At 48.2% G+C, this 12,081-nt stretch overlaps 2 protein-coding genes and 4 long non-coding RNA genes across 11 annotated transcripts; 4 read left to right on the top strand and 2 right to left on the bottom strand.

Moving 5' to 3' along the window:
- Positions 1–1,694: 1,694 nt before the first annotated feature.
- Positions 1,695–3,332, top strand: LOC136185431 (uncharacterized). The gene is made up of 3 exons (XR_010669532.1): positions 1,695–1,807; positions 2,091–2,915; positions 2,965–3,332. It is a non-coding gene; the product is annotated as an uncharacterized lncRNA (long non-coding RNA).
- Positions 3,271–4,927, bottom strand: LOC136185430 (uncharacterized). Of its 3 annotated transcripts, none has more exons than XR_010669530.1 (3): positions 4,315–4,927; positions 4,186–4,258; positions 3,271–3,789 (listed from the first exon to the last, which is right to left on the bottom strand). It is a non-coding gene; the product is annotated as an uncharacterized lncRNA (long non-coding RNA). The 3 variants fall into 3 exon arrangements; XR_010669531.1 differs by having other exon boundaries at positions 4,186–4,633; positions 4,735–4,927; XR_010669529.1 differs by having other exon boundaries at positions 4,558–4,926.
- An 839-nt stretch (positions 4,928–5,766) lies between these two features.
- Positions 5,767–6,084, top strand: LOC136184670 (uncharacterized). The gene is made up of 2 exons (XR_010669406.1): positions 5,767–5,826; positions 5,872–6,084. It is a non-coding gene; the product is annotated as an uncharacterized lncRNA (long non-coding RNA).
- A 104-nt stretch (positions 6,085–6,188) lies between these two features.
- On the top strand, positions 6,189–7,576 carry LOC136184193 (uncharacterized). Its single transcript, XM_065971043.1, has 5 exons — positions 6,189–6,325; positions 6,403–6,718; positions 6,781–6,964; positions 7,031–7,223; positions 7,272–7,576. The coding sequence occupies exons 1-5, from the start codon at positions 6,251–6,253 to the stop codon at positions 7,470–7,472; spliced, it is 969 nt and encodes a 322-aa protein (XP_065827115.1). The 5' UTR covers positions 6,189–6,250; the 3' UTR covers positions 7,473–7,576.
- LOC136184194 (uncharacterized) lies at positions 7,534–9,553 on the bottom strand. 2 transcript variants are annotated; one of them, XR_010669317.1, is made up of 4 exons: positions 8,695–9,553; positions 8,437–8,625; positions 7,851–8,383; positions 7,534–7,790 (listed from the first exon to the last, which is right to left on the bottom strand). It is a non-coding gene; the product is annotated as an uncharacterized lncRNA (long non-coding RNA). The 2 variants fall into 2 exon arrangements; XR_010669316.1 differs by having other exon boundaries at positions 8,437–9,551.
- On the top strand, positions 7,868–11,263 carry LOC136184192 (docking protein 4-like). Of its 3 annotated transcripts, none has more exons than XM_065971041.1 (8): positions 7,868–7,927; positions 8,319–8,652; positions 8,711–8,897; positions 8,955–9,096; positions 9,158–9,692; positions 9,778–10,090; positions 10,417–10,609; positions 10,736–11,263. In XM_065971041.1, the coding sequence occupies exons 5-8, from the start codon at positions 9,591–9,593 to the stop codon at positions 11,097–11,099; spliced, it is 972 nt and encodes a 323-aa protein (XP_065827113.1). In that variant the 5' UTR covers positions 7,868–7,927; positions 8,319–8,652; positions 8,711–8,897; positions 8,955–9,096; positions 9,158–9,590; the 3' UTR covers positions 11,100–11,263. The 3 variants fall into 3 exon arrangements, with proteins under 3 accessions (XP_065827113.1, XP_065827114.1, XP_065827112.1); XM_065971040.1 differs by lacking the exon at positions 7,868–7,927 and adding an exon at positions 7,981–8,099; XM_065971042.1 differs by lacking the exons at positions 9,778–10,090; positions 10,417–10,609; positions 10,736–11,263 and having other exon boundaries at positions 7,911–8,099; positions 9,158–9,441.
- The last annotated feature ends 818 nt before the right edge of the window (positions 11,264–12,081 follow it).

Raw genomic sequence — 12,081 nt, 5'->3', positions numbered from 1 at the left:
CTCCTTGCCCCTGGCGATTCTAAGTACCGTCTACCAAACGACCGAGGATACATTTTGCATTGTCTATAACACAACCGTGTGCACATTCAAGTGCGAATCGCCGGGAGACAGCAAATTATGGGTTGAGACTATAAAGCCGCTTATCGCAAAATCGGTTTTCTCTCCGCCTGTTCCGGTGAGGCGGAAAGCAGTAGTTGAAGGTGATCATACACGGCAACGGTTGAAATCTGTCAATAAACGTATCAGAATCGTTTCTACTTAGGTCATTACGCGGTCAATGTAAGCCCTGCTCCAGCTCTTCGTTTTAGCGGAAAATGCATGCTATTCGTTTCCGAAAAAGAAGTCACTTTGCAAGCAGCCAAAACCAAGCAGCTCAAATCGTGGTCTTTTTGCGACATTGAGAATTACAGCTGCTGTTCTGTTGGATTTAGCTTTGTGGCCAATAGGTAGGTGTAGATGTAGGTAGATAGGTAGGTAGGTAGGTAGGTAGGTATATATACTCGGACGCCTCTTATTCGTGAGATACAAGCGTGCCCGGGTCTGAGGCGTCCGGATAAGAGGCGTTCGCGAATGTACTGCCGGTCTTATTAGCAATTCCGAATCTCTGTCTCCACGTTTAGCCATTGCCAAACGGCAAAGGAAAAGATCGTCTTTAGAACTTTGCGCAAGGACGCTCAAAAAATCTATGATCTTGTAGAAGCGATTATAAAAAGATTGCAGCAAAAGACGCTTGTGCTCTCGCAAAGTACTCCGAGTCTGGCGAATTGCGAAGAACTGCCTAATGATAACAAAAAGATGGCGACTCTTCCAAAGGTAAATTAACTCAGCCTCGGACTTGTTCGTCTGCTAAATTCGTGTGTAGCCTACTTTTCACTATGAGCCACTGCAAAGGAACGGCACAACGGATGATCATTACGAATCCCCAACGCTTCGACGACGTCACCGACATCAAAGCGAGCCGCTGCTCTACGAACCGATGCCAATGCACGAGCCGCTCTACGAACCGATGACAATGCACGAGCCGCTCTACGAACCGATGCACGACGAGCCGCTCTACGAGCCGCTCTACGAGCCGCTCTACGAGCCGCTCTACGAGCCGCTGCCCGAGCCGCTGCCCGAGCCGCTGCCCGAGCCGCTGCCCGAGCCCGAGCCGTATGAAAAGTGAGGATAAAAAGTACAGTTATTTAGCTAATTAATGTGCGGACTTTGACTCGAGACTGCGGTACAACGCGGAGTAGACCATAGCTCTAAGAACAATACAGTACACGTAATATCGCTGTCCTCAATTGATCCTCTTTACACTGTTTTAATTTCCTTTGTGTCCAGAAGGTGGCATGAATACGTCGACTCTTGTTCTTGTCGGAATTCCAGCTGCCGCTCTAATTCTAATATTTGGTATTGTGATAACTGTCGTTTGGTTGCGAAAACGAATAGCACGGCAAACGGTAAATACGGCGGATGGTGATCTGTCGTTAGCAACTTGAAGCGCAGGGTTGTTTATGGTTTTGTATCTGCCATACTAACCACGATTTGTGTCATGTGCACTTCCAGCTATCGAGTGGATTGCTCATTTAAATTTGAGTGTAAACCTAACACGTGATATGAACTCTATTTAATCTGCTCGTTTTTCACGTGAGCACATGCGCTCTTCGCTATTGGTCGCCTTAGTGTCCGGGTTAGTCTAAAAAGTGTCTCTTTGTCTTCGGTGAACACAGAGGACCACACACTCTCGCCTCTCGCACGCTCATCTCAGCGACTTCTTTGCTGCTGCGAGGCTCGTGCAGCTCCGATTCCTAAAGGCCAATTGGTAAGAGCACTGAACAGCGTACGTTTGCTAGCTTCGTCCGCGCGCGGCGCGTTATCGTGTCCGTCTCGCGGCGCGTAGAACCAGGGATATATCCCTGGTAGAACGGCGAAGAGCGTCGAAGCGATCCGCGTGTGGCTGTTTCTACTCTCCGACGGCGTTTTTCGCGACGCGCGGTGACGTGACGCGGACGTGACGACGCGCGTAATCCCCTCGCCTTTAGGCGATCCCTCATCGCGTGCACTCGCAATTCGATTCGTTTCATTTCCTTCTTCTTTTTCTCTAGTTTGGCGACGAAAGAGAGCAAAAGAATGCCACGAGGCCAACACGACGAACAGGTTCGCAACCCTTAATTGGGGCCCCCAGTGGTGTAGGCGTGCACCTAAGGGGCGGGGCTTTCTGTGACGTATACGGCGCGGACTGCCTGCGATGCCACTGCCCGCGCTCGTGGGCATAGAAAATTTCCAACAGTCTAATCATTAGGTTTGGTTTCCAGAAGTCTAATCGAGGGCGGGTTGGGGTTCGCGAGTGAGGGCTGGTGGTCGTTGCAGCGCATGAAGCCCAATTGTGTACGTTGCAGGGAGTGTAGCGGGACAACATTTAGGCGTTATGTAATGGCAGTCTCTTCCTTACGTGCTCGGTTTGCATCACCACGGCGACTACGTTAGTTTGCATGGGTCCTCTCCCTTTGCACTAAGAGTTAGTTGGTGGCTGCTAGTAGGGTAGGGCGGTTTATGTAGTAGGCTTGTAGCTCCTTCCCCCTTTCATGCTTAGCTAGCAGCCGCCACGTGCTTTAGACCATTTTTCAATGGATTTTTAGGTAATTTAGGTTGATTAGAATATAGGCATATTTTAGGTCAATGGATTTATAAGGTAATCTAGGTTTTCTATCACTTGCCTGCTTTTCCTTTTCAGGGTAGTTTAGTAGGTTTTTTATTTTCTCCACAGGTTTTTCTTTTATTTTGCAGGTTTTTGTTTTTCACAGGTTTTGCAGATTTTTTATTCACGTTTTTTTGCAGGTTTTCATTTTATTTATGACTTTATTAATTTGTTTTTCTTTTTAGAGTACAATTCCTATAAGAATTCAAATTAGGCTGAAAGCGTCAATAAGGTAAGTGTTTTCAGTCATTGTGTCATTTTTCACTGACACTCTATTGCAGGTGAAATGAAGGAAGAAGAAGAAAGAATACGAGAAAAAGACCTTTGCATGTTTTGATCGTTTTGAATAGTGCATGGCAGTTGCATGCTTTTTTTTCTCTTGATCTCCAGGTAATGGAGACAGGAGTGGGGAGTCGTCCATGAACGCGCGCGTCTTGTGTTACCTCTGTGGCGTGAGTCCGACGCTCCTCTCGCGTTTCCTCGTACTGATGCGCGCGCGCGTGCCACGCGATTGCCCGTTGAACTCCCCAGCCCGCGCGCGCGTTCCGTTGACTCGGTACTGCGAGTCCCACGCGATTGCACGCAGTTCCTTCGCATTTTTTATGAAGTAAACAAAATTATAGCAAATTTTATTCAAATAAATACTCAAAAAATTAAAATTTCTATCGTCTGATCTTCTCTTTCCTTCGCAATAGGCGGGACGAGCGTCCTAGGTCGTCCCCTGTTGCCGGAGGTATCATCCCTTCGGCGTTGACGCTTCGCAATGCGGCGAGAGACTGACACTGCAGTCCCCACAGCTAATGTGTGCTTGCACGGTGAGAGCACTTGTGATGTAGGCATCGTTCTCCTGGGGAGACTACCATATGATAGCTCCTTCAGGAGATGCATGCCATGTGAGTTGGGCCTTTTTTCTGCTCTTGCCCAGGAGAGGTGGCAGTTTAGAAGTTATGGTCTCTTGCCACGGAGGCCTCTAAGCAGTTTAGGGGAATGCAACTTATTGATTAGGTTACAATTCCCCGGGTCTCTTGGACCTCCCGTCTTGCTGAGGACGTTGGGACCACGGTCAACCTCTTTGTCAGCTTCATCTTCATCTTCTTCAGTCCTGTCTACAAAGGAGAGATCAGAAAGTACGTAGGGTCTTTTAACTATACAGTACTGTACTATCTATCTAAACTATGGTGCAGATACCGAGACCTCAATTATGAGCTTCCGGTATCAATAATGCCACATATTAGCCAAAATATGCTGCGTGAAGTCCATTTGACCTTGAGAGGTCAAAAAGATAAGAAATAAAATATCTTTTACGCAAGAATGTTGCAGATCGGAGAGGTGACCCAAAATTCACCTAAAACCATGAGCTACATACAGCTCATGGTTTCTGTTGTAGCTCATGGTTTCTGTAAAGCCGTAGATCGTAGAGGTATGACTCCACCATGCGTCTACTGCATAGACTATGACTCCTCCTCTATTATCTGTGGCATTCACTCGTGCCGTTTTGTTACCTCGTCTTTTCCCCTACTGAAGAAACGTTGTGGAGAAGGGAACGAATCCATGTGGTGATACAGTATCAACCAACTAAAAATACCCAATTATTATTAGCCAAAATTGAAGGCGTGAGGTCAATTTGGCACCGCAGAGTCAAACTTGCAACCAATCCCCCCGTTTTATAAGGAGATGTCGAAAATCGGAGAGGTGACCCAACGACCGAAAACCGTGTGGGATGCTAAAAATCGTGACCTCACGGATTTCCAACGAAACGCGCTAGATCGACTCTAATACGCTAGTATAACAACCCCGAGCGGTCAAACGGTTCGTGCGAGTCAAAATTCGCGAAGAAAATGCGCTAATTGATTCAGGGGGGCTCCAAAACGTACCTGTTCTAATATTCACACGGTTTCTTCGAACTTCAGCCTGAGTTATCGATTGAGAAGCGCTTCTCGGATGTAATCGCTGCAAAAAAACCAAGCGAAAATGATCGGCGACGTCCAAGCGGACGAATCGCCTTTTTCATCGTGAAAAACGGGCATCCGATCGCCCATACGCTCACCTACTCTGTAATTAGCATTGTTGTTGGCTCCCGCGCCGTCGTCGTTGCCGAAATCGGCCGTTTTCTTCGTCTACGCCATGCGCCACGTTCTGCTTCGATCACGTGTTTGTTCACGATGTCCGGGCCGTTCGACAAGTCCGCGAAAAGCCGATTGACGTTAATGTACAGCGAAACGTAAGACGAAACTGCGAAGAAGAAGAAGAAGAAAGGTGATCGTACGCCATCTTGAACTTGAGGCGAGAAATCTTGCATCATTCAGTGTCAAGAATAGAATTGCTGACCATGATCATGACGCAATCAACAGTCCAACCGTCATTGAAAAATCGCACCTATTCGAAGGAACCAACCAGAGTGCTAGATGAGCCCAACGTGACCCCAACGGACCAATGGGCGCGCTGGGCGGAGCTACGCGGTACAAAAGCGAAGTGCACACCGATTCTTCTTCAGTTGCGGCCTAGGGTGGGTGCGGCGTGGAGCAATCTGCGTCTCATCCTTGACGGACTGGCTCGGGAGATCGGCAAAAGGCAGTCTGGATCGTTGGATCAGCGTGGCCCACGGATTAATCCCGTGCCGGAGCCTTTAAGCAGGGCGATGGGGGGCTTCGGCCTCGGTTCACGCACTGAGCAGAATGATCGCCTACATGTCTTATTGTTGCCAAACGAGCACGGCCTGCGTTAGGCAGAGTGGGCACGGCTCGGAGGGGGTGTCGCAAGCGGTCTGGTTGCCGGCACTTATCTCACCAACTGGCACGATTAGATTGCGGATGATCTGGCTCAGGAGAATTCGATCTGGGCATTGCACGTCCTTTCCTGTCGACTCCTACAAACGGTAGTCAGCCGCTCTCCACCTCAAAAGCCCTGGTTCTTAGCTTCGGCTTACCAATGTGGTCAGGTATCGTCGCGCCGGGGGACTCGGTATTAGGGGCCGACTACTCGTCCAGGCGGATACTGGCTGAGGTGGCCTATGAGGTCAAAACTCGCCCGAAACTTTTTGGAACGGGTGGCCATTGCTTTGCGGTGGCTGCCTTGAGTTACGAAGCGTCCGAACCTCCCCGTGGTGTAACTCGGGTAACGCTAATACGGACGCAAATCAAAAGGTACGTACAACGATAATTTGGCAGTGACTAATAGTTAATTTTTAGGTCGCGCTGCATGAAGATAGAAGAAACGATCGATGAAGACAAAGACGGCAGAAGAAAAACGATTGAGGAAGACGTGCAGAAGGGCCGGAAGAAAGAACGGCGACGAAAGGACAATAAGAAGAATGGAAAAATACGCTGGACACTTAGAATAGGTTTCTGCATGAGTACCATGTATGTACTGTGTGTGTACGAAATAAAATGTTTGCAACTTGATCTTGTACGCTCAGCCTGCGATTAGCCTAATGGATGCTTTTCGGACTGGAGTAATTAAATCATTTATAAACTATCCGGGCACGAGTGCTAAGGAATGTGGGAGAGGCCGTGACACAGTGAACCCGGAATCACTCCGGGGTTAAATCATTCCGGCTAAAGGCGCTATATGGAGGGCTTTCTAACCTTGTATAGTTTAGGTGCTGGAAAAGAGCACCGTTTCAAGAAAGACTGGCAGAAAATGGTAAGCCACCGGCCTGTAGACCGGAGTCTTTCCGCAAGTCCCCGTTGCTTTGTTACCTTCTCTCTCGCGTTGTATAGACTGAAAAAAAGCGGTGGTACGTTTTGACGGTTGGAAAGCCCGAATCGTCATCATTTCCGCGTATTAGCTGCTATAGTAGCAGGAAATCAGAGCTAAAGGGCGAAAAACAAAAGAGCTCCTTACCCCTGACGGTTTTAGGCACTGTCTACCAAATGACCGAAGATACCTTTTGCATTGTCTGTAACACAACCGTGTACACATTCAAGTGCGAATCGCCGGGAGACAGCAAATTATGGGTTGAGGCTATAAAGCCGCTCATCGCAAAACCGGTTTTCCCTCCGCCTGTTCCGGTGAGACAGAAAGCGGTAGTTGAAGGTGATCGATCAGGGCAACGGTTGAAATCTGTCAATAAACTAATTAAAATCGTTTCTACGTAGGTCATTACGCGGTCAATGTAAGCCCTGCTCCAGCTCTTCGTTTCAGCGGAAAATGCATGCTCTTCGTTTCCGAAGAAGGGGTCACTTTGCGAGCAGTCAAAACCGAGCAGCTCAAATCGTGGTCTTTTTACGACATTGAGAATTACAGCTGCTGTTCTGTTGGATTTAGTTTTGTGGCTAATAGGTAGGTAGTTGGGAGTACTGCATGTACTGCTGGTCTTATTAGCACTTCTCTGTTTCCACGTTGTAGCCATTGCCAAACGGCAAAGGAAAAGATCGCCTTTAGAACATTTGGCAAGGACGCTCAAAAAATCTACGATCTCGTAGAAGCGATTTTAAAAAGATTAGAGCAAAAGACGCTTGGGCGATCGCAAAGTACTCCGAGTCTGGTGGAATATGATGAAACGCCTAATGATGACAAAAAGATGCCGCCTCTTTCGAAGGTAAACTCAGACTTTGATTGACTGCTAACATTCATGATTGCTGTGTAGCATGCTTTTCACTATGAACCTTTGCATTGGAACGACGCAACAGATGCTCATTACGAACCCCTGAAGCCCCTGAAGTCCCTGATGCCTCGACGTTGCCGACATCAAAGCGAGCCTCTCTACGAACCGCTGCATGAGCCGCTCTACGAGCCGCTGCCGGCGCTGTATGAAAAATTGAAGATAAAAAGCAAAGCTAATTACTAAAAGTGAGGTCGTAATCAGAATGTGTGCGGATTTTGACTTGGTACTGCGACACAACGCGGAGTAGATTAGATAGCACAATAAATACCTAATATCGCTGGCCTGAATCAGAGCCTAGTTCCATGCAAGGCGCGCGGCCCAGATTTTCTACAGTTCAATTAATAGAACAGAAGAACTCTTCTAACCGTTATTTTGTTGCCTCAAGCATGAGTCTACTCACTGGCACAGGAAATCCTAGGTCTGTTTCCTACGTTTCCTACGTTTAGTCACACACGGTCACAGCAAGCTGGATGACTGAAGGTGAAACCGACCTGTGACTTCCTGTACACAACGGGAGTATAAAAATGCAGGTACAATCAGCGGAGCGAGTCTCAGTCTGACTTGCTGTTATGAACGGGTTCTTAACTTTTTGCGCATCTCCAGACTGCAGTGGAACAAACCGCTTGATGCGAAAAATCGTAAGCTCTTTCACGCACTAAAAACCATAGATAGTTAAATTAAACGGGCTGCATATCACGTGAGTTGACTATAAAGAGATCCTTGCTGAGAGTCCCAATGAACGGCTTTCTGACTTTGCATGCCATTTATAACCCAGAAAAATGCCAAGAACACGAAGACGTCAGAAGAATAGTAAGCTCGACAGACGACTTGCTTCAATTGGCGAGAGCAAGTCGACTGTACGTGACTGACTCTAGCGGAGACCCTTTATCGCGAGCGAGAGCTAGCGTCGATTGGTGAGATTGGCGAGTCGACTGTAACGCCGAGTCCGTATCGCGAGTGCAAAACTAGTGTATCTGAGGAAGCTTGCGAGACAACTCGACTAATGAGTGTCGATCATTTTGTTGACAGAGCGGAAAGAAGCTCTGGTATGTACTAACGACGAAAGGACCCGAATTGTCGCCGCATCTAAACAGCTACAGTAGCAAGAGCTCAGCACAAAAAGGCGAAAAGGAAAAGAGCTCCTTACCCTTACAACACATAAGCAATGTCTACCAAACGACCGAAGGCGCGGACGCGACGACGTTCTGCATCGTTTGCGGCCAAACGGCGTACACGTTCAAGTGCCATTCGCGAGGAGAAGGCGAGTCGTGGGTTCAGGCCATAAAACCGTTCGTTGCGCAGTCCCCTCGTTCCCCGACACCGCCGGCAGTTCCGGCTAGGAAGAAATCGGCATCGAAAATAGGTAACCGATAATCGAGCTCTTCGCGTTGAAATCATTTCCGACCTTTCAATATTGTTAGGTCAGTACGCGGTCAACCTATGCCCTACACCGGCGCTCAGTTTCAGTGGAAAGTGCACGCTGCACATTTCCGAAGAGTGCATCACTTTGCAATCGCTCAAAACTCAGCAGCTCATCGGAACGTGGTCTCTGTTCGAAATCAGGGAATATAGCCACCGTGGTTCGGCGTTTAGTTTTACAACGGCAAGGTAGACTCTGATCCGAGATATACAGTACTTTCTATATCCTTGATCTCTTGTGTGTAGTCGTTGCCAGTCGACAAAAGGAACGTTCGTCTTTACAACGTCTGCTAAGGAGGCTAAAAAAATTCACCAGCACGTCGACTGCAATTCGAAAGAATTAGCCGATCGAGCATCTGCTGTGCCACCCACGCTTCACCAGGACAAAGTAATATTCAATAATTAAACGTGTCGTTTTTTTTTCCCGAGAAGACACTTTGTGTATACAGGCTGTTTCCTACGAGCCACTGAAAAGGATGGAATCCGCTGCTGTAACCAGTCAGTATCAGGCGTTGGAGCACTATGAGAAACCACGGGAAATGACGGCTGCTGTTAGTCAGTATACTACAGTGAAGAAGGATGCCGTCGAAGCTCCCTATCAACCTCTGCTTGTGGGCAGGAGAGGAGATCCCGAGGTCAGTTACGAAGAACCGACAGATTGGAAGGCCAAATGAGGACGACAGACTAACTACGTAGCTATTTTCTAACAAGATAACTAGATTACCTCGCCGTAGTCCTCGCCGTCTGTGACGTAACGGTGTGACGACTCTTTTTCCGCCTGCCATTCCGCTTTTTCGACCGAGACGGGCCGAGACTGCCGAGACGAGCACCGACGCATTCGGGAAGTAAACGAACCAAAACGCCCGTCTGTTGATTGCGAATATGAGCAGACCGCCTATCAAACGGGGTTACCTTACGCTCTGCCGATCGGGCACCGACTCGCCGAATGCCGGCCAGAGGATGCTCAGTCTCGTCCGTCGTCTGGTACGGCGAGAGCACCCTTACAGAGGAGGGGGCGTGTTTGTCACTTCGTGCTACTGTAGCAAAACTTTCTTCCCCCTCTCTCTAGTCGGACCAAAGCAAGTGGTACGTCCTACGCTACTCGGCCATCGGCACCGACGCGAATCTCGACTATTTCAGAGACGAGAAATCGGCGATGCACGAGGACAAGCTCCTCGGCTTCCATCCTCTCTCGTCCATGTCGGACGTCTATCAGGATCGGCGCGACGCGAAAAAGTTCACGGTCGTCACCGACACCGAAGTTCTCGTCTTCAAGTGTCTCTCCATGGCCGACGCGGAGGATTGGGTCGACGCACTGAGACCTTTCGTTAGTCCGGTTGGTGGGAAATCGAACAGGTTTTCTACCGTCGAGACGCTTTCGGGTAAGATCTCGAAATGGCGAAGAACCCGGAAGTACACGGCTTCCCACTTGGCTTTCAGTGCGCGTATACCTAAGTATGTATGCGTACATGCGACCGTACACTGTGGGGCTTTCTGTAAAACGGCTCTGCAACTGCGTCTGTAAAGGAAGGGAGCGTTTTCCTTCATTCCAGCGGTGTTCCGTCTAAGTTCAATGAGATTACTCTATATATAGGATGCTCGTTTTAGCTTTGCTCTAGGGTCATGCATGTTCTAATGTTATATTCTTTAAGCCGCGGGCCTTGATAGACTATCGAATTATCATCATTCAGGAAATGTTTGCGTTTAGGTAAGTTCGTGGTCAGCATGCTGCCTAGTGCAGCGAGTCGACGAATTGGATTCGAAGGACGTTGCACGCTCGAAGTGACGCCGAGTGACATTATCGTGCGGGACATGAACGCCAGACGGGTCGAACGCTGGCCACTTCATCTCATCCGCAAGTATGGAAACAGTTCAGACCGTTTCAGTTTCGAAGCTGGCAGGTAAACGGAGAGCAAGGGGGATCTTGTTTGTGTAAGGGCAGGTTGTTTAGGCCGGGGTGGGTGTTATGACAATCAGTATAGTTGGAAATGATGATTTGGGGTGTGAATTTCTTTTCCTTTGTCCAGTCGATGCCACAGCGGCGAAGGAGTCTTCACCTTTTCGACGTTTATGGAGAGCGACGCCGAGAAAATTCACGACACCGTCCACATCAATTCGGAAGTGCTCGCCAACAAGGGAACCGATTCGAGTCGTTACGACAGTACGAAATCTCTTCCTCGACCGCCGCTGCCCAGCACTCCCGGTACTCCGACCGCCGCCGCTCCGACGTATGAACCGCTACGACTGTCGAAGTCAAATTCAAATGCAAAGTCACAATACCAGTCGCTTGGGCAGCCAAAGCCTCCACAAGCGCCGCTCTATCAGCCGTTGAAACCGCAATCGCCTTCCGCGGCAAGACCAAGCGAATATCAGGAGCTTAAGAAACCCTGACTTGTGCGTTTTGTAGTTTTCTTCATTTTCTTCTTGTTCGGTACTTATTTACTTACCATCCGTGCTTGCTCTTCCCGGTATAGGTTTTTTTCTTGGTACAACGTTTGTACAGGCTTTTTTCAGCATATTTTGAATTCTGTAAGTCAAATATACCTGCGTGAAAGAGAGAAGGGGATTGCAAGAACAACGACATCACCATTATCAGACTTTGAACCATACCATATTCACAAGAGAAATTTGAAGTCATTGGGTTCCTATACCCCTAATAATGGAGCTACCAATTACAGTCAGGCTTCTGCCAAGAATTTTTAAGCATAGATATAATAATTATATCTATCTATCTATGCAGGAAGCAATACCCCCAGAAAAATTTTATAGAGGTGATTTAGTTTAACAATCAATAGAAAAGGCTTCACTTGCCATTTTTAAGCCTTCGCAGTAACTAACGGCACACTCTCTTGCAGTAATTTAAAAGTGTTGGGAAACTGAGTTTTTACTTGCTAAGTCTGGCGGTAAACTAAAGGGCAGTTCTTTGCATATGAAAAGTCTGAAGGTTTGGGTAAAGGACTTCTATATTCGTGGATTGGGCGAAGGGGCCCCCTTCGGGGGAAAAGCTCAGAAACTCATCGTTTGACCGCCACGAGCTCAAAAAAATCGTTTCTCGCGTAGAGAACTTTTAAAAAATCAAAAAACATCGACACTTGACACAAACCCCGCAGAAGACGGTGCTATGGAGGTTTATCCGGTGACAGAGGTGCCCAGGAGCTGGGAGAGAGATGCGAGAACTAGGAAGGCGTGCAATGTTACACCCTTGTCAAGTTAGTATATTATCGAGTGAGGAATGAGGCGACCACCGGGCCATAATGCCTCAAAAGCCTTGGGGAGTGTTGCCAATCTCCCTTCTATCCCAGCCACGAGCTCTGCTCTGCTCCATCTGATTAGTACTTGTAAACGCTGGCTATTTATACTCATACGCGACTGG

This window comes from Oscarella lobularis, chromosome 3 (assembly GCF_947507565.1).
Source record: "Oscarella lobularis chromosome 3, ooOscLobu1.1, whole genome shotgun sequence".
NCBI lineage: Eukaryota > Metazoa > Porifera > Homoscleromorpha > Homosclerophorida > Oscarellidae > Oscarella > Oscarella lobularis.
This window is presented reverse-complemented; position numbering and strand designations above follow the sequence as displayed.